The 21,729-nt window shown below is 40.5% G+C and overlaps 1 protein-coding gene across 3 annotated transcripts in view; it reads left to right on the plus strand.

Annotated features, from left to right (window-relative positions):
- The window catches only part of vps8 (VPS8 subunit of CORVET complex), an 82,996-nt gene that overhangs the window by 36,829 nt on the left and 24,438 nt on the right, over positions 1–21,729 (plus strand). For all 3 annotated transcript variants that reach the window (XM_078273866.1, XM_078273867.1, XM_078273868.1), the window contains 18 exons: positions 2,729–2,775; positions 4,043–4,265; positions 4,374–4,463; positions 5,239–5,290; positions 5,425–5,467; positions 6,256–6,328; positions 7,353–7,472; positions 8,526–8,597; positions 9,004–9,123; positions 10,821–10,877; positions 11,296–11,378; positions 12,125–12,209; positions 12,512–12,610; positions 13,581–13,670; positions 16,226–16,272; positions 16,405–16,549; positions 19,525–19,614; positions 21,542–21,724. In XM_078273866.1, coding sequence (XP_078129992.1) covers positions 2,729–2,775; positions 4,043–4,265; positions 4,374–4,463; positions 5,239–5,290; positions 5,425–5,467; positions 6,256–6,328; positions 7,353–7,472; positions 8,526–8,597; positions 9,004–9,123; positions 10,821–10,877; positions 11,296–11,378; positions 12,125–12,209; positions 12,512–12,610; positions 13,581–13,670; positions 16,226–16,272; positions 16,405–16,549; positions 19,525–19,614; positions 21,542–21,724 — 1,719 coding nt within the window. The remainder of the gene's footprint in view (positions 1–2,728; positions 2,776–4,042; positions 4,266–4,373; positions 4,464–5,238; positions 5,291–5,424; positions 5,468–6,255; positions 6,329–7,352; positions 7,473–8,525; positions 8,598–9,003; positions 9,124–10,820; positions 10,878–11,295; positions 11,379–12,124; positions 12,210–12,511; positions 12,611–13,580; positions 13,671–16,225; positions 16,273–16,404; positions 16,550–19,524; positions 19,615–21,541; positions 21,725–21,729) is intronic.

A 21,729-nucleotide genomic window follows, 5' to 3' on the forward strand; every position in this document is an offset into this window, starting at 1 on the left:
TCAGGGCTGCAGTGTTTCAGCATCTCTGTCCTGATTTCAATTCATCTATTTATAGTATCAAATCATAACAACAGTTATCTCAAGACACTTTACAGATAGAGTAGGTCCTAACCACACTCTATAATTTACAAAGCCCCAACAATTCTAGTAATTCCCCCAAGAGCAAGCATTTAGTGCAACAGTGGCGAGGAAAAACTCCCTTTTAAGAAGAAACCTTGGCAGACCCAGGCTCTTGGTAGGCGGTGTCTGACGGTGCCGGTTGGGGATATGATGAACAGTGGCAATAGTAGTCACAATAAAGATAATGGAACAGTGACTACAAATGGTCTGGAGTAAACTCCCCAGAGCTAGGTTAGTAACAAGCATTTCAAAGAGGAGGGTTTTCAGTTTATTCTTAAATGTGGTGACGGTGTCTGCCCCCCGAACCCAGACTGGGAGCTGGTTCCACAGCAGAGGAGCCTGATAGCTGAAGGCTCTGGCTCCCATCCTACTTTTAGAGACTCTAGGAACCACAAGTAGCTCTGAATTCTGGGATTCGGTTCTGATTATTTTGCATTGTTGATTCTAGGATTGTAATTTTTTCTTGAATTTGTTTCTGAAATTTTTTTTTTTTTTCTGAGTTTTTCGAAATTATCTTTCCAAATACCATTTTGTAGTGTATTTGTAGGCCGTCTTTTTTGTTTTTCCATCTCTCCCAGAACTGATTTTGATCTAGTTTCTGATCATGATGTTTGTTCTTTTGTTTTATAATCAGAGGTCTGTGTTTTGTGACTGACGGTGTTTGAGGTTGGACCTCTGTCTTAAAGTTGCACTGTGAGTTCCTGCATGACTTCGCTTCTGTTGATGTTTCAAGTGAATACCAAACAAAACAGAGCAAGCTCGCCACTACCGCCATGTTTCCGTAACTGTCATAACTAAGGACAGTCTGGCGAGGTCAGTGACTGGAGTCTGTTCGGTGTGTTCCGTGCCGACGTCAGTCGGAGGAGCTGTCGGCCTTCATTTGGGCCGATTTGACATGTTGAATCAGAAGGCGGGCAGTCGGACTCAATGGCCAATCTAATTGGTGGAGCGCTAACCCGCAAATGACGAGCGCAAGGAGCCTGACTAACACCTCTCAAAATCTGACGAAAATCTTTTAAACTGGCCTTTGTCGATCTGAAATGAACACTCAGATTCAGCAACTGCATGGCCTATTTCTCGCTTAAAATGTTTTCAGAAACATGTTTCGGTGAACTATCTTCGTAAAATATGAGATCGTATTCCGAACAAGCCCCCATTATGCTCAGTTGTAAAATCCGGGAGCAGCCAGACCCACGTGACGCGTTCGTCCAATCAGCTGCCGGTTTTCTTTTTTTGGGCGACAATACAGATTAGCGCCGCCTGCTGTTATGGAGACGTATTACGTCTTGCGCACGCGCAGAACCTGCGCTCAAGTAGGCGTCGCGAAGGTACTTTTTTGACCAACTCGGGGAGGCAGTCAGTCCGATGGTGTGTCAGGGCCTTAACTGTCACTAACCCCCACCCCCTCCCCCAACCATCTTGTCGGTGATTGGCTGGACTGTGGTGTTGTATTTTGGTGCACAGCCTTTGCCCCTAGTGTTTGTTTGACGTTTACGACCCCTGTGTTGTCTCCCAAGACCGGGCTTTTTCACACTGTATTCAGGGGGCAGGCAGGTAGCGGATCAAGGAGAAATGCCTACGATTTGAGACAAAAAATAAAATGCGCTGAAACCATGCAGGAACTCAGAGTGCACCTTTTAATTTCTTTCTGACATTGTAGTCAGCAATAGATGTATCAATATTTTCTCTTTGCATCGATGATATTCGATCATGAAATTGATATATCAATCCAGATCGATGTATTGTTCTGTAACCCTATCCGTCAGGCCGCAAGCCCCAGCAAAGTCTGACTCTGCGTTGTGTTTATTTAGGATGTTGGATATACCAGGGCATGTGGCAGGGACAGGAAAACAGGACTCCAAATGGTGGTTGAGACAAGCAAAACTCCTCATTTATTGAGCCTTTTGGAAAACAAAAGAGAATATCACTCACACAACCAGTTTAGAAGAACAATCTGGCTCATAAATCACATACAGTACAAAATAAACCTTAGCTGCCACTCTTGACAGTAAGTGCTAGTTACTTAGCTAGCTCCATGTGCCTGTTTAACATGAATAACAGAAATGCTGGATTAAGCTAGCTTGCCACACACACACACACTTAGCTAGCAATTAGCATTAGCTGTGGATTTCTTAAACATTGACTCACACTGTCCACATATTCTGCTCAAGCATCTACACAATCAAACTTCAAACAGGTGTAATATACAAAATCGTTGCACCAACCACCCTATTTATAATTTAAATCAACGTTACAGTGCTCTGATACCCGACTTACCTTTCGGAAAACAAAAGAGAATATGACTTCTGGTGGAGGGTCAAAAAGGTCAAAAAGGCTCCATGTTACGGCAAGCCAAACAGAAAAGGAGCACAACAAGGACCCCATCTGCTGGCCAATATAGAACACTTCCTTACAGTTACACCCCTACTGGTTTCTTAGATTGCTTTGAAACTTGCCTACTTTGCTCTATAAGTTTATTTTAATATAAAACTTGCCACTAACTCGATCTAAAAACGGTTAAATAATTTGCTGAAGTAGGAGCTCATGTTTTGTTGCTCTGTCACTCTCCCTCTCTCCCTCCTTCCCTCTCTCTCTGCGGTGTGTTCAGGATGTGGTTCCAGTCCTGGTGGACTACTGCCTGCTGCTAAAGAGGACGTATGTATATGCATTCATTGGCACATAAATGCAAACACACATAAATGAAAACACACAACCAGTGAATAAAGACTACAGTATAAGGGTTGACTCATAGACTGGCAGGAAGTATCTGATTGTAGCTGATGGCAGTTGCAGTGGCATATAAAAAAACATACAGCTGGTTTTCTGTCGTAGCCTAGTATGAATGGTTTATGGTTAATATAATAACATCCTCAAGTCTTTAATATTTTTCTATTAAATATTCCCCTGGGCTTCTAAATCTTTTGGCAGGATCGCATATATATTCTACGGTAACACTTTACTTGAATCTACATAAGAGTGACATGACACTGTCATGAATACATGACACTGTCATGACACTGTCATGACATATGAACCCTAACCATAACTTGTCATGACAAAAACCGAATGACACTTACTAAAAGAAGTGTTATGTCATAAATGTTTATGACTTGTTTATAATGTTTATGCCATGTTCATGACATTGTCATGTCACTCTTATGTAGATATCTTAAAGTAAAGTGTAACCCATTCTACTATATACATTTGACCCTTTTCAACATTTTAGATGTTTAGCCTGACACATTTTGCATCTTTGGAAAGGATCTTGCTAGCACGTTATTGAACCTGATGTGTTTATTTATCTTCCCTGGTGTCAGCTCACCAAAATACAACTGATTTTAAGCATTATTAGTAAAGACTACAACTCAACCTCATTTTATGAATAATGACAGGTAGGGGTGTGGTTTAACGTCAAGTGAACCACACCAGATTTTGCCCTGACCCACGTTCAATTGACAACTTGTACACAGACCTAAACCGGTCTCGGTCCACTTCCAGGTGGGCTTTGATGCTGTAAATTGATGCTGTAAATTTCTATTGTAGCATTGGGAAAAACATACAACAATTCAGACACCAGAGAGAGGATACTAGAGAACAGGGAAGCCCGTCTACTAACTAGTCAATCACAAGTATCGGGAGATGCGCCTCACGTATGTGATGATGACAGGGCGTAGTTATGTCATGTATAGTTCTTTAGTGCGCTTGCAATACAGGGTGAAACCAAAACTAACCGGATCAAATGTATACCACATAAACATGAGGACGTTGGTTGGGACTTGTGAAGAGGCCCTTAATTATCATAATAAGTTATTTCCTTGTTAGGTCTTTGTGACACCAGAGAACATAACAAATAAATAAGTGTGAAGAAAAACAGACCAGAAGTAAAATGCTTGTGTGTGTGTGTGTGTGTGCGTTTTCACAGCGACCTGATGTTCAACCAGCTGTATTCTCGACTGGTGGAGAACACGGTAGCTAAGGGTGTCTTTTTAGAGTCACTGGAGTCATACATTGTTGCAGACCGCCTCGGTCACCTCACCACGCCCATAATGAAGGACCTCCTGGCCCATTACCATGGCAATGGCATGATGGACAGCCTGGAGAGATGCATTGTCCATCTGGATGTAACCAGCCTGGACATACAGCAGGTATGTGCACGTGTCTGTTTTGTCTGTGGACATTAAGGACTATGTGGAGAGTAAATCATGCCATTTCCACTGGTATCCCTTTCGTGTGTGTGTGTGTGTGTTTTCAAGGTGGTTCAAGTGTGTTGGGAGAACCAACTCTATGATGCAATGATCTACGTTTTCAACAGCAGTATGAATGACTACATTACACCGATGGAGGTAAGTGCTTCACCAAAAGGTTGTTTCATCATGTCAGAGTTGATGCAAATCTTTTACTAAATTATGTGTCTTAATCAATAGGATTAGTTTGATTTCAGTTGGACTTAAATGGTAATATGTAAACAAAGTACAAACTATTTCAGGCCTCCGCTCGCTGAGATAATATAATAATAATAATAATAATAATACTTTTATTTGATATAGCACTTTTACAGACAGTCACAAAGTGTGTATATGTATGTGTATATATATAGTATATATATATATATATATATATATATATATATATATATATATATATATATATATATATATATATATATATATATATAAGTATATTTATTTATTTTTTTCTTAAATTGTGTTTTTTTTCACATGCTTCCAAAGTGAACAGATAATCGAAAAACGAAGAAAAAGTCTTGATGGATTGCAAAACTGCATAAAAAAAATATCTGTTTACAACTCTCACACAACTCGTGCAGTATAAGTCTCGATTATCGAATTGTTTTGCTCAGTGCTTCCCAAACACATGTTGTTGGTAAAACACAACTCTTATTATGTACACCTCAGAAAAAATACTGAGGCCCAGACCTCGGTGACTATTCACATATTGTGTTCATTCATTTGTAATGAAGAATCTGTTTTTAGTCATTCATGTTTTTAATGTATACATTTTTTGTCAACTAATAAATCATTTTAATAGGAACTGTACATCCGATCCTGAGCAAGAATTGATAACATACTTCTTTATGTCTACTTTGTGTTTATATTTCAGAAACTCTTTGCAGTGATTGGCCCACCACTTAGAGCTGGGAGGGGCCTAACAGGTAAGGCTGGAAACCGCACACCCCAGAGTTCATAGCACCAACCATTTTAAGTATCTCAATAGCTTTTTATTTTTTTTTTAAGTTTTAAAGGCACATTTTCGTTCTTTAACTATTCTCTTTTTCTTCCTGGGCAGATGAGGAAGTGGTGATGGGAAACAAACTTCTGGTGTACATAAGGTAAGTTCACACAGATCAGTTGGTTTACACCTCAGTTTATTAGTCCGTGGCATACATTATAGCCAAGTTTGAAATGTTCTAGTCAGCCTGCACCTCTGTTCCACATATACGACTTCATATCTCCCTCCACATTATTGAAAAGAACAGTTGATAGTTAAGAACTTCACTTAAACAGAAGATTTGGTGATATCACAAACACTTTTGTCAAATGCCTTTCCTCTTATGGCTTTCCTGATATTGTGAAGAATGTTCGTTCTAACTGGTCTGCTGTTTGATAAAAACGGTTCCACAGCTTGTATGGAGAGCAGAGGTGTGACAGATGGTCAGAGCATAACATTTGACCTTAAAAGATTGGAAGTGGACTAGGCTTTATATAGCTCGTATCATCAGACATTCTGCAGGCCCCCTTTTTGAGTTGGGAGAAAGCGAGATGAGCAAAACCATTCTCCACGGAGAGTCAACAATATGACAATTAGCAGTCGATTCAGGCTCCTTAGATCACATTTTGTACATATTTTCTTGCCTTTGTTTTAGTATGTGTGGCATTTGGTGAGGCTTCATCGTCGGTTTTACGCTTACCTGGCAGTCCTTTCACAAACTTGTCCATGTATTCCTATCAGTGCAGCAGAACTATGCATTGCTAGTATATTTATATTAAGTGGTTCCCAAATTAGGGGCAAGCTTCATACAGTATACAGGGTTATTGAATACACCTGAGAGAGCACCTGTGTTAAAATCACTGTTAAGTGTGTGTGTGTGTGTGTGTGTGTGTGTGTGTGTGTGTGTAGCTGCTGTCTTGCAGGAAGGGCATATCCACTAGGAGACATCCCTGAAGACCTTGTGGTTCAAGTCAAGAACCAGGTATGTATGTAGATACTATTTGTTTGGCAGACATTAGGCCATAGGATGTTCATACATGCATTCACCCCTGTACTTCCTGCAAGGGTCTGCAAAACTTAAGAGTTTCCATTTTACTGGTTGTATTTTTTTCAGAGGATTGTTGAAGCGTTTGAATTTGTGGTTAAAACGGCAAAAGTTCATTGGGGTCAGAATGGAAGTGGGACAGCATTGAGGCTTTATTTTAGCTCTTTCTTAGACCTTATGAATGATCATAACATTGTGAAAACAGTGCTTTATGTCAATGAATTGTTCCTGTGTGGACATGATGATTCCAAATCAAATCAGGTATCGACAGGATGTGATTGAACTACTATGAATCCTGTTTCTTGCTTACTGTTGTTATAAAATTGTAACAATACAATTTATTTTACAAATAGAACAGTATGAGTAAAAACATTAGAAAACTTTAGTTAGAATTTTCACAAGCCGGAAAATGTCTCTGCTTATAGTAAGTGATGTGTGAACACAACTTCCCGCAGTCTGTATTGCCGAGCACCATTGTAAAGATACTGAAATCACACTAGCATTTCCAACAGAACTACTTCCTGTGTATGATAAACACGTATACCTTTCAAAATAAGAGCATACTGCAATATTAACTAGCTCCACTACTATACATAGTTACAGCCTCATGTTTTCTTTCACATAAAAGAGTGATCCCAATCTTTCCCACACTGTAAGACTGCAGATGTTTAACTAAAAAGTGCTGCTGTGGGATTGGTACTCGGTATCATTGAATACCCTGAGAGAGTGTGTTGTTTTTGTGCACTCTATTCATTTATTGGCTTTATTTGTCGCAGTTGTTAAGCCTGATGAGTGATGCTAAGGAAATGTGTTTGGGAGGGGGGGGATCAGGTATACCACAGCTGTTGTGTCATCTGAAGAAATGTGGCTGTAGTCATTACAAGCAAGCCTTTATAATATACTAGTGGGCTTATGTGGTTTGTGTGTGTGTGTGTGTGTGTGTCTGTGTTATTTGTGCCAGGTGTTTGAATTCCTTATCCGTCTTCATTCAGCCGATTCATTAGAGGAGGAGGAGGTTTTCCCGTTTATTCGTACACTCCTCCACTTTGATACCCGGGAGTTCCTTAATGTCCTCGCCATGGTGAGATTTTTTCATATCATTTTAACTCTTGTCATGCTGATTAAATGTGTGTTTAGCATGTTGAAAGACTGGATGACTGTATCTTAAATATCTTACAGTACGTATGCTTATGTTTATGGTATGGATGTTTATTTATTTTGAATAGTCACATAATCCAGAGAAATATTGAGATGTCCCTCATTTTTGGCCGGATGTCCCTCACCTTCCACTTTCTTTGTGTTGGCATTCTAAACTCAGATTTATCGATTTATGAGGACTATGATTAACTGCTCCTCAGATGTCTGTCTGTCTAGGTCTAGGTGTCTAGATTTACCCTGCTCTGCAGGGTAAATCCAGACACCTAGGTAGACTACTACTACTACTATGTTGAATCAGAGTTTTTTTTTAACAACTTTTGAATGTGCACGTTCCACCAAAACAAGTTCCTTCCCAATGCCATTTTGCTGAGCCACCGTTGCTCCATCCAGCACTTAGTGACACCAAGACGAATTGCGATTGGTTTAAAGAAATGCCAATAAACCAGAGTACTTTTTCTCCTATCCAGGAATGTCGCATGGCAGGGCCAGACCTTCCTACGCAGCGCTGTGGAGTTAGGTCTGGCAATGCGAGACTTTGAATCACTAGAGTCCGCACATTAAAACAATTTGTTTCAACTGCACGTAGTCCCACTCACTGAACTGAAAGACCACTGAACTTTCAGTTCAGTTTCAGTTTAGTTGGATAAAGATGCTGTTTGCAAACAAATAACTTGTCCCTGCACATTCACTCGCAACTGACTGAGACCTCAACTAAACTGAGAAACGAACTGATCGTTTCAGGAAGTGATTCAGTTCAGTTCTTTCACCCAAAAGATTTGGCCTTTAAACTCATTTTTCACCAACCATACAACACTACAGGTTGCAGTATAAGTCTTGTTTTGGTAGATTCCACTCCCCCAATTTCAGGTTGTGTTTTCACTTTCCTTCTTAGAGAAAATGAACTGTTACCTTTGAAAGGTAAGATTTGCTTTTGCTTTTTTCTGTCATTTAAGATTTGGTTCTGACTTTATTCTAGACATTTGAAGACTTTAAGAATGATAAGCAGGCCCTTGAGTACCAGCAGAGGATAGTAGACATCCTACTTCAGGTAAAATCACAAAAAACATTCCATGTCCTGTTGTGTTTTTTTCACGTGATTGTTGATGGTGAAGACAGCATAGAGCATGAAGAGGGCCTCAATAATCTTGTCCTTTTCCCGAACAGACAAAGTGATCTTGCAGAACTATTCAGAGCTTAAACCTTCTCTTAGTTGTTGCTTTCTGTTACGGCAAAAAACTGGCGCTAAACACAAAATACAGTCACATGATCATCCCATGTAGCTAGAGTATTAAAGTTTTTGTTTATCTTTATTACACAATATCTCACAAACAAACAAACACACTAGGAAAGCATTTAGTTTACTTGAAATGACTGATGGTTCTGTTAATATCATGAAATACTACAAAAGTTATTATTTTTCTTTGCCTAATAATTATGTCTTTCTGGTTACCTAGGTGATGGTGGACAACCCAGACTTCACTCCATCCCAGGTGGGAGGGCTCTTCACCTTTTTGGCTCGCCAGTTGGCAAAGCCAGACAACACACTTTTTGTGAACAGGAAGCTCTTTGATCAGGTAACTTATGGGTGCATAAGGGACAGGAAAATAAGTAAATGAATACATAAAAATTAATTTAAAAAACAATGCTTTCATATGTTTAGATAGTGAGGGCAAAAGCGTCGCCATGCTGTTCACATGTGTTGGCACCTGTTCAGATATGTTCAGACCTGTTCTGACCATCTCTTATAGCAGTAGTTGGCGGAGACACACCTCTCTGCAATTACAAAGTTTTTAGCTTTTTACCGCAGCTGGCAAATCGTTAGCCAGTAGCATGGTAACTCCAGTCTTAGGTAAGGACTACTACTCTTACCTTTACAACTCCATCTACAAGAGGGTTTTTTAAAATGCACCTTATACGATGGGGCTGACATAAAGGATGGGATACCCTCCTCACTTTTAGTATCAATGACTCCCTGGACAAATGATTGCCTCCCTCATAAGTTTAAGAAAGAATACCTGGGGTTTTAATTACACAACTTACTCTCTTGGATCATATCCAAATCAGCACATGCATTGTGGTTGTAATTGATGAAAGTGGGTATTCATAGTATATAATCCAAAACAAATCCAAATCCATTAACTCCTTAAACTCCTAAAACTCCTAAAGGATTAATTCAACTGGTAGCAACTTTTATTCTCAACTTTGGTAGTCTAGAGGTTAAGGCACCAAACATAAAGGTCCAAGGTTCGAGTCTCATTTGGGAACTTTTGTTGAGAGGCAAGATGAGATACTGTTGTGTCTCTTCTGTCGACTTCATGGTAAAGGCATAAAATGCTCTTTTTCATACACATTCCAGCACAATAATTCATACTGATAAGTTTTACTTGTAATTAGGAGAGTATTCCATTGAAGTCAATGGTAGTCAAAAGAACTCCGTCAATGTTTAGTGTCATTGTTTAGCATTGTTTTCAAAAAACGGTGTTGTCCTGGTTGCTTAGTGGTTCAAGATACACACCCTGTAACCATCGCCGGTTAAAATCCTGCTGGAGGCTGTTGCTGTTGTGTGTCATCTTCCTGTTTCTCTCCACTCCACTGTTCCACTGTCCACACAACTATTGAAGATGTGGGCCTGTTAGAGGCTGTGACAGTCATAGCTGATCACATCCCCACTGACAGTTAGTCAGTGATAATCCAGAAATTAATACAGCAACTAAAATATACTATCAAGACAAGAGCTGCACATGAGATGCTCCGGATATGGATCTGGTGGACGTCTATGGCAGACAAGATGGTGCCAACACAACAATACGCTGCTGGATTGCCATTGGCACACCTCTATTGCCCCTTCTCTCCCGCTGCAGCGTGAGGCGGTCACCAGGATACCAAACTCATCTTGCCTCTCAAGATAAAAAAAACAATAACTGCAACCCTCCTACGAGCTAAGACTAACACTCAAAATGTCGGTGGAAATTGAGAGGAACAGAAGGCTCTTCTGATACTGTTTCGCAGCGATTATGTTTTAAAGCACAAATAAACACACCCATGCCTTCGCGGGAAGGTGCCACATTGTTTATGCAATGTTTATGTAGTGAATACAGAGCTTCATCCTGACTTTTGCGTCGATATGACGCGCTGACGAGCAAAGAAGCTGTTGGGAATGACAACGGGCTTCACACCCTGCACGCTATTATTGACTGGTGGTTAAACACCCACGTGGGGCTTTGCCCATAGAGGACACAGGAAAATAAAAATAAAAAACCTGTCTTTCCAGGTTCTAGAGTTCCTGTGTTGCCCAGACGATGACTCCCGACATACTGAGAGGCAGCAGGTTGGTGAAGAAAACGCGTAACAGTTTCTCTCTCTCTTTCTTTCTTTCTTTCTTTCTTTCTTTCTTTCTTTCTCTCTCTCTCTCTCTCTCTCTCTCTCTCTCTCTCTCTCTCATATATACTATATATATATATACACACACACACACACAAATACACTTCATGGTGCATTCATGTGCATCCATGTGCACCACTAATAGTGCATTAAATTGCACTTCAATAATTTCGAGAAACTCAAACTGTTGTTACAAAGTACCCTTCTGCCATCTAGTGCCTCTTATTGCTGCATTGCCGTCCTGGTTTAAATAGAAAATGTTATCAAATCATGTATGTATATATAAAAACGCTGACACAAATCTGAGATTTGCTAGATGATGTCATCATGTCATGTGACTGGTCTTTATTGTGACTGGTTTGTAGGTTCTGCTGGAGCTGCTGCAGGTCGGTGGTGTGGTCCAGTTTAATGAAGAAAGGCTGTTGGCTTTGGCAGAGAACGCTAAGTTGTGAGTAGCTGACCAAAGACTGAAACCAAAGACATTTGCATAAAAAAATCATATCAAGTAATTTTAGCATCTTGTACCTTTGTGGTATGAGTATGGGTTATGAGCTTATATCCTTGGTCCAGGTTTTGCTAAATGTAGTTCACATATTCCCCTGACGGTGCTTCACTAAAGCGAAAAGAACTCCTGAGAGAAATATGTGGCTCTTTAGCCTCTATATGTTCCGCTTTCATCACCAGCTGCTCTCTAACTGTGTGTGTCGCCTGTGTGATGCTGGGCAGGCAGCGTACAGTAGGTCTGAGCTGTCTCGCTGAAAACAGCTGTCTGTTGATGTTGCTAACAGAGTTGAGTTCATGAGAACGCTGGGACTGAACCAAACCATATATTTGGGAAGTGCTGAGTTATTAATACTTTTCTGTGGGTTTGTCACTATAGGAGACACCTTCACATTACACACAGTCCTTTGAGCAATGGTCAATTTAAATATTGATTAGTGCAGCTATGACGTACCAATGCAATATTTCGTGAGACAATCTTATTCAAAGTGTCAGTAAGTTGGTGCTCAGTGTCACGATGCTGCATTTAAAAAATGTCATCTAGAAATTTTAAAACTTTGGTTAGCTCAACTACCTATCATAAATAAATAATAAATAATCATTTATATAAGTTACTATTTTTAGTCTTATTCTTATTTTAATGTTATGTGGCCTCAATTACATATCATTGTGTCTCCCTGTCTGGTCTTCCAGCTACCAAATCTGTGAATTTCTTTATGAGAAGAAACATCTGTATGACAGGATCATTGACTGCTACCTGAGAGACCCCCTCAGAAAGGTAACATACATTTCAGATTCATCAAACTATACATGTATTTGGTTGATATGTGGTACATTTGAATGTGAGCATTTACATTCTTTTTGTTAGTGGGTTATGATTGGCAGGCTAACCATAAAAAGGGCTAGACAGCTGGTGACATTGTATTCTATCTCAGGTGTAACGGTCTGGCTGTGTTTTCTTTATTTTTGATTGTCGAAGAATGTAGAAGACCTTTTGTTATTGTTTAAGTCCTGTTTACTATTGTAATGTGATTTGTGGATTAATATAAAGCACTCAAAATGCTTGTGTGTGTGTGTCAGGGGGAAATCTTCAACTACATCCACAATCTGATGTCCATGCCTGGCTACAGCCCTGAGGAGAAACAGATAGTCAAGGACAAAGGACTGCAACACATACAGGTCAGAACATACTCAGACACATAAAAACGATTATCCCTTAAATTCTAGGCAGGTCATGGTGGTATCCGGCTTAGCAAGGTAGAAAGGGGGTCCATGTCTTCCAGCGCTTCCTGGGGGATCCCAAGGTACTCCAGGGTAGATGAGATATGTAGTCAAGCATGTTCAGGATCCAGAAGGGATCCAGATTAGATTCCTGAACCTAGAAACTACTAGGGGTTAATAAGGCAATACTTTTTTTTTTTTTTTTTTTATCCATCCATCCATCCATCCATCCATCTTTGTCTGCTTATCCGGGGTCGGGTCGCGGGGGCAGCACCTCCAGCAGAAGATCCCAAACTTTCCTTTCCCTGAACCACATTAACCAGCTCTGACTGGGGCATCCCGAGGTGTTCCCAGGCCAGTGTGGACATATATCGAGGCCTCCTCCCAGCCGGATGTGCCTGGGAGACCCTCCCTAGGTAGGCGACGGCTCCGCTGGCTTGTATCGACGCAAAGGAGCAGCGGCTCTACTCCGAGTTCCTCAGGGATGCCTGAGCTTCTCACCCTATCTCTAAGGGAGACACCAGCCACCCTCTTGAGAAAACCCATTTCGGCCACTTGTACCCGTGATCTAGTTCTTTTGGTCATGACCCAGCTTTCGTGACCATAGGTGAGGGTAGAAACGGCTCAGCTCCCTTTTCGTCACAACGGTGCAGTAAAGTGAATGCAATACCGCCCCCGCTGCGCACACAGCATCTTTAAAAGAGCAAAACCTTAACTCCCAGCAGACAGGGAGACATGAGGGTTGCCAGTCTAGATGGACAACCTCACAATCTTAATCTGGCAGTGTCAGCTTTGATTTGTTTTGTGAACTTCTGTGCAGTGATCTACTTTTTATATTTGCATCAATAAATATTAGGAAGACATCTCTAGCTAACAATGTCTCTAAGTAATTGTGTTGACATACAAACCCTCTAACATATCTTCACAGGAGCTTGTGACCCTTGACCCCAGCAAGTCAGCTGACCTAGTGGTGTTTCACTATGCTAAAGAGGTGCAGCAAATCATCTCTGAGCTTCAGGTAAGGTTATAATAAATAAGATGTTATTATAACGTCTTTATCTGGTAATATTTGTGTTGAAAGTCTACCTGCATGGACTATCAGCTACAATATATTACAGAAATACAAACAACTAATTTCTGCACTAAAACTGTAGAAGATAATTTTTTACTTTTACTAGAACTAATATCATGATGTATCATGATGTCACAGAGTTCTTTAAACTATGACTAAAAAGGAAAGAAAGCTTTTCAGTGTGAAATGTAATTAGCTGAATGCTGCCTGAGGAAGAGCATCAAGCTTTAAAGGTATCAAAACTTGAGTAGTTTGTATCCAATCCTTGTCTTGCGTTCTGTATGCCTCTCCCTACCTGCATTGTGTACACAAAATGAGCACATTGAATTTCACACTTTTACATTGAGCAGCTTTTATCCATGTGTTCCTGCTGACCTGTTTGGCCAAACTGTTTTCTACTGAGTTGAAGTTACCAGTACTGCAGTGCATTTTAAAATAATACAAGAAGCACAAGCTATGTAATCCATATGAAAACCAGTAACACTGAGGACAGGCCGCCTTGCTTATTCAAAAGAGCATGAAATCAGCTGGTGTTTAGGTAACAGTGGTGTGATCAACCATACCTGTAAACCCCTGCTGTGCTGCAGGTGTAATGTTGCCAAATAATGTAGCATCTGTCTCATCATTTCCTCCTCAAGATACTTCCCCCTGAAGATTGTGATGGTCGTCGGTCTTATCTTCATATTTGTACTAACTGCAAGTTTTTTTTTAACTAGAACCGTCCATTTTGTACTCTTCCACAAAGGGTTCCACATTACTTTCCACTGGTTAACTGGCAGAAGGCTTTTGTTGTGAAGAACTTTTTAGAAATGCAATGTGTTTGCATAGTTATAATTGCAGTTACATGAGGTAGGTGTGTTTGGAACCCTCCCAGCATTCACTGGGGCAATCTCATCTTATGTGTGTTCCTGTGTTGTGACTGGTGTCATTTTCTTCAATGTGTCAACACTGTTAAACAATTAGATGCAGCCAGTAAATGGGCAGACTACGAGCGATGTTTAGTGCATGATTGGTGGGGGTTTCCAATGAACATGCAAGAGGCTGATACTCATTATCCTGCTATGAAAAAGCCTGCTGTGGGTTTCAACATTCTATCATCATTTATTAGAACAGGTTACCAGTGTTTCCCACAGAATAAAATTCTGTTCATGCTGGTAGCTGACCGGACCTTTAGTTAGCCGGGGGTCTGATCCCGGACCGCCCCGGCTCCGTTGTATCAACAAACTGTCTGTTGCTGACATTAGGTTAGACCTGTTTGGTTAGACCCCCGCACAGCCACTGGTCACCAGCCTGTTCTGACCCCTGGCTATGGGGTTTGCGCTGGCTGAATTTGAGTTGCTACAGCTGCTAACTCAAGGTCCGTCCGCGGAGCTGCTATCTGCTTTTCTCCCTGCAAAGTAGTCTCCTAGTGGCGGGTAGTAAGGCAGAGGGACCGCAGGGTGTGCTAGGTAGCAAATGTTTGTCTCATTTTTGCCCTGCAAAATAGACACTGCTAATTTTTGGTAGGTAGGTATTAGGGGCGGGGGAAAAAATCGATACAGCATAGTATCGCAGTATTTTCCTAGGCAATACTGTATGAATACAAAGATGCCAAGTATAAATCTATTATTGCATGTGTTGGTCAGTTTGTCTGCTTGACAATTCAATTTTGCGGCAATAACATTGAAGTGAGATGAACAAACAGAGAAATTTATCTTTTTAGATAAAACAGATGTTGACAAAGTTTTTGAGAACATAATTTGAAATTGGGAAAAATTTGAAGTTGGAAAAAGTAATAAATTGCAATATATCGCAGAATATTGCAATATGTTTAAAATCGCAATAATATCGTATTGTGACATAAGTATCGTGATGATATTGTATCGTGAGGCCTCTGGTGATTCCCACTCCTAGTAGGTATGCAGTACATCATAGGCCCAGAAGTCGCTATATGCTGAATGCCTACCTATACACACCACTACATCTCTGCAAGAGAATTTGCACACCCGCCAATGTAGGCTGTAAAAGTTACATCAAAACACTGTGAAAGCCTGGTGAGACCATAGGTATATAATAAGACCTGGATGCAGCATTCAAAGCGGAGCCTTGTTTATTTCTATGAGAGTTGCTCAGTAGCGCATGAAACTATTACAGAGCCAAAAATTACTTGGATGATCGGCACCCTTTGGTGCTCCCCTTATTTAATAGCAATAACTCTTCTAGACTTTCCAAATGTTACCGGAGCGAATAGATACAATTTTGATAGTGAAACGAGTCATTTTGCAGGGGTTATAGACATCTCTTTCGCCGTGTAAGTCTATTGGAAAAATACTTTTTGGGCCAGAGGGTATCACATGATGGTCTGAGAGTTACAGTTCCACTGCTTTGGATTTGATTCAAAGTCCAGCGCACTTCTTGGGGGGCACGGGTTAATGTTTTCCACTGAATCAATCTCTCTCTCTCTCTCTCTCTCTCTCTCTCTCTCTCTCTCTCTCTCTCTCTCTCTCTGTCTGTCTTTCTAGGATGACCAGCTACTCTTCAAGTTCCTCAACTGCCTCCTGGAGCCACGGTATGGTGTGCGTCCTGCTCTAGTGATAACTCTGCTACCTCACTCCTGCATTTCTTCTTAATTTGCCTCCTAATCTCCCTCTTTGTCTCCACCTTTTCTTCCTTTTAACGTCTTGTCTGCTCTGTTCTTCAGGGAAGGCCGTCATTCAGGGACCAACCTGCCTCTGGAACGTGACCTCCATGAGCTTCTGCTGGGCTTACTGTGCCGCTTTGCCCCCCAGCAACTCCTGAGCTTCCTGCAGACCTCCCAGCACTACAGACTGGAGGAAGCCATACAAGTACTATCTACTATACTTTAAATATATTCATTGCATGTGTTTGTGTACAAGAGTTAAATACCTGCACTGAGTTCATGTTGCAGCAACAGCAAGAGTAGTTTTCCATATGACAGTAGTGATGCAGTAAGTAAGTAAGTATATTTGTAAGTTTATTTGTATAGCTCACAGACAGAGTCACAAAGTGCTTCACAGGCAAATAAATACATACATTAAAACAGATCAATAGTCAGAAAAAGCACAATAAATCGTAGTGAAACACAAAAGCATAAATACAAAATAATACATTCAGCAATGTGGCTAGATGAACGCCTGACTAAAAAGATGCGTCTTGAGCTGTTAAAGATTTCAACAGATGAAAGGCCCACGAAACGCACTAAACCAGTACCTCCCAAAATTTTAGTGCAGGGCCCCCCTTTTGTGGATATAATTATTTTCAATATTTCTTCAGTTGATAGCACCATCGCAACACTAGGATGTATTTAGTCTCGCTTTGCCAGACCCTCCTCCAAAGCGCACTGAAGGAGAGTCTGGCTACTCCACATAGCATTTGGGGATGGGAGGAAAACGTGCTCTGGTTTACTGGCATTTCTTTAAACAGTCACAATTGTCATGGGCTGTGCTACGCCGCTGCAAAATAGTCGTGCGAGAGAAAACTCAGATTGGACAGATAGTCTAGCTAGCTGTCTCAATTTACCATGCAGAGATCTGAGGAGCAGTCAACAATAGTCCTCATAAATTCACCAAATTTAAAAATCCAACACAAAGAAAGCGGAAGGAAACAGAAAATACATGCATCCGGCGGAATTTCCTACAGTACCGGAGCAATCCTGGAAGTGGAACAAGAAAGATGTAGACTAGGATGCATTAGTGATGCGTATTGTTCCTTAATATATTCTCTACAGTAACTGTTTACATTCTTTCATTCACTTTGTGAATTTACTGTGAAAGAACAGGGGAGGCGGTCAGCAGAAAGGTCCTTCAGTGATAGGCTGTGGAACCAGCAGATAAAAGACAAGGTCAAAGACTCTCAGGAACAGGTAGAAAGTGACCCAAAATAGCTGACTAAAAAAGGATTACATTTGCACTCTTCTGGCTACGATTTGACATGTGTTTACATTCCATTTCAAAAGGAGTTTTAACATTCTAATCATACATAATATGATATTTAATGTTCTCTTCAGGTCCTAAAGTCAAGTGCTCTTGAAGAAGAAACCAGACCAAGGTCTCAGGTTTCATGTTGATACTCTGACTGATATTAGAGAATACCCTCACTAACAATTTCAGAAAATTATGCGAATATTTTTTAAATATTATAGTGATGTTACAAATAACATACAAGAAGGTATGATATGTTAAGAGTTCATGAGGTCACTAAATCTACCTGAAACGTTTGAAGTCACTATCTGGATAATACAGGAATATTATAATAAGGCTGAAATTATAAGATTGTTTCAGTATGTTTCTATAGTGTTACTCACCACATACTGCTTTCACTTTTAAGCAGTCCTGCTGAATAATATAACCCATCCGCTGCTCCCTGCGTGTCATCAATATATTGGATCAAATCGTACAATTTTACAGTTAGACTGATAGACTTCAGTGATGAAGTGGAATGTTGCAGATCCATTTAAACTGTGAAGATGTTCATGATATCCGTAGCTGAGATGGCTGGTAGGGGTACAACTATTTTCAGTTAGTTGCACCTTAGTCTCTCATTGCCAGACCTATCTCCACAGCGTTGTGGAATAAGGTCTGGCTACACTACACATACCTTGCATTCCAGGATATGAGAAAAAAACACTCTGGGTTGTTTGCATTTCTTTAAACCAATTACAATCGTCTTGGGTGGCTAAGCTCTGGCCGCAGCAACAGTGGCTCTGCAAAATAGTCTTGGGAAGGAACTTGTTTTGGTGGAACATTTGTACCCCGGAAAAGAAAATGCCACATAAAATATAAAATGAAGCTGTGTGTACTTTGTCCATAGCAATTCCGCCAATCGGTCCCAAAATGTCCCAGTAAGAGAGTAAATGCCTTAAACATATTTGTTGTAAATCTTTACAATCATTACCCGAAAGAACCAAGCAGTCCTGCCTTTTTGCACGATCCAAATGTACTTTTAAAACGTATTTTCAGCGTGTACCTCGAAGTTTGTTGTTGTTTCCCGTAGCTGAAGGGATTTTGAGAACTCCAACACACAGAGAGCGAAAGGTGAGGGACATCATGCCGGATATCATATCATTACCGTACAGTACAGGAGAAGCTCGTAGTCAGTTTCGAGTTACATTAGCTGTTTAAGTTTAATTACTAATGTTAACTAGCATTTTAGTTAGCAATAATTAGCCTGTGTCCATGGTATCTCCTTACATATACCTACGCTCTCCATCTCTGCAAGATTTGGAATGATTGAGATTTGTTTTGGCACAGCTACCAGAAGACTTACAACTTTCAGACAGGTTGCTCATGTCACATCTACGTAGTCAAGCTCAGTTGGAGGCTGCGCAGTAACGCTGAGCCCTCACCGGAAAAGTGCTTCTAATATACTTCACTGGTCTCCGTTGAAAACAACGGCGCCACTTTGTCCATTTCTTTAACTGTCTATGGTTGATCCAGACTAGCTACACTATTAGGAAGTAAACATTCAATCACATAATGAAATGGCCAACAGATAAATAAAACAACTGTCACAATAGCATCAAAATATTTGTATATTAAAGGATGTAATGATATAATTAAAGGGAACTGCATCATACTGCGAACGGTAATTATTGTATTACCAGATGGGGACTGCTTACCTGCACCTGTGAGTCCTGTGAGTTCCACTGCTTTGGATTTGATTCAAAGTCCAGCGCACTTCTTGGGGGGCACAGGTTAATGTTTTCCACTGAATCTTTTTCTCTCTCTCTCTCTTCTCTCTCTTCTCTCTCTCTCTCTCTCTCTCTCTCTCTCTCTCTCTCTCTCTCTCTCTCTCTCTCTAGATAACACAGAAGTACCACCACAATGAGGCCACTGCATATCTGCTGGAGAAGAAGGGAGATGTTCATGGAGCTTTTGCTGTCTTGTTAGAGGTATCTATAAAACGCCTACAGAGTAATCAATCCTTAATCAAACCAATTTGACACATCAATACAAGGGCTCTAAAGTAGTAGTGGCTAATAAACAGTGCCAAGAAATACTCAGTGAACCCCTTGGACTTCCCAGCATTTTTGCATCGTTTAGTTAGAAAATGTGGTCTGATATTCTTCAAAGTCGCAATTACAACACTAGTTAACCCGTATTTACAGCAGTGAACAACCTCATGTTTCCTACATGTGTTGCTCACATCTCCACATTGGCCAGAAGGAGTTTGAGACCATTTTGCCCTACAAAACAGGATAATCTTATTGATATTTCAGGAAAGTCTTTCATTGGATTTTTAATAGTGATATATTTCATATATTTCAAGTTTGCCAATTCATCAAAAAGATAATTTTACAAGTTTACATAGAAACTTAATTTTTAACTTAATTTAATTCCAAAGGGTTCACTTTCTTTTTCTTGGCACTAAATATCCACATATATAAATATTAGGGCTGTCAAAATGAATGCGTTAATGACGAGTTAACACAAATTCCTTTAAATGCCACGTATTCTTTTAACGCGCAATTAACGCACGTACGTTCTGTGATTTTGCTCCGTAGTTTGGGAAATCAGGAAGCTGCCTGCAGCAGTAACGTGGACAGTGTTGCCAACCTGGCGTCTTTCTCGCTAGACTTTTCAGACCCTCTTAGCAACTATATATATATATATATTAGGGCTGTCAATCGATAAAAAAAATTAATCTAATTAATTACATACTCATTGGTGATGATTTGCAGTGTCTGAGTGCCGCGCAAATGCACAATCGCAAGGAGCGGCGTACGGCAGTAACCCCGACGCGCGCTGAGGCGCGAAGGCCCATCCATTGCTGCTTGCAGCTTTAATTTATTATTAGGGCCCGAGCGCCAACAGCGGCGAAGGCCCTATTGGAACTGAAGGAATTATTATTTTCTGCAAATGAATTGGCTTTTTGAGGGACTTACCATATTCAAAAACTCACCAAAATTGGCAGGCGCATCAAGTCTGGTGAAAATTTACGTATTTTAAGAATTTCAGGAATAGGCGCACAAAAATGGCTCGCTAGCGCCCCCTACAAAACTTAAAAAATGTAGCCCCTGCAGTGCGTTTATCGTAGACTCACGGAACTTGGTACACATAGTAGCATGTAAAGACGTATAAAAAAACGTCATTAGAGCCATACCCTAAACCCAACAGGAAGTCCGCCATTTTGATTTCAAAGTTCGAAAAAAAAAACTTTCCGTCATAGGGCGTGGCCGTGGCGGGGCGGCCATTCTGTGCGTATCGCGCCAAAACGGGAAGTGGGTGTAACTCGAGTGTACATTGTTCAACTGGCTCGAAACTTTTCAGGATTCATAACACTCCAACTCTGAGGACATTTACTGGACAAGATTTACTCAAAGTCATAGCGCCCCCTAGTGGCAACAGGAAGTAGGCCTTAAAGTCAAGGTGCTATACTTTAACGAACTCCTCCTAGAGATTTCACCCGATGGACTTCAAATTTGGTCTGCACCATCTCAACACCTTAAAGATGAAAAGTTATTAAAAGAAAAACTTTTCGTCAAACAGTGTGGACTTGGCGTGGCGGCCCTTTTGAGTGTTTAGTGATGAACAAAGAAGTTGTTGTAACTTGAGTGTACGTTGTTGTATCTGCCCGAAATTTCTCACGATTGATTTAAAATTACATTTGGATTAGATAAAAAAAATTGTGATTAATTTGCGATAAATCGCCAGTTAACTAGCACACTCATGCGATTAAAAATGTAATTAATTGACAGTCCTAATAAAGGAGTGGAGAACAACTGTACTTAAACAGAGAAAGTACATGTACTTACTTTCACCTCTGTTGTTTAATGTAGCTGTTATTGTCACTAAAGCACTTTAATACTCCCTCTGAAGACATTGAAGGAAAAACTAAATCTCCTCACTGCTGAGGGTGACAGAGGAGTTGAAGGAGATGGAAGACCAAATAAAGAGGAGAGCGACAGTGAATCAACACTGACGAGAGTAACGGATTCACTGAATGACATCATTGCCTTGTGTCATCGAAGCTCTGACAACCTATACCAGCAGCAAAGAGAGGTACA

The sequence above is a fragment of the Sander vitreus genome, chromosome 17 (assembly GCF_031162955.1).
Source record: "Sander vitreus isolate 19-12246 chromosome 17, sanVit1, whole genome shotgun sequence".
Taxonomy (NCBI): Eukaryota; Metazoa; Chordata; class Actinopteri; order Perciformes; family Percidae; genus Sander; species Sander vitreus.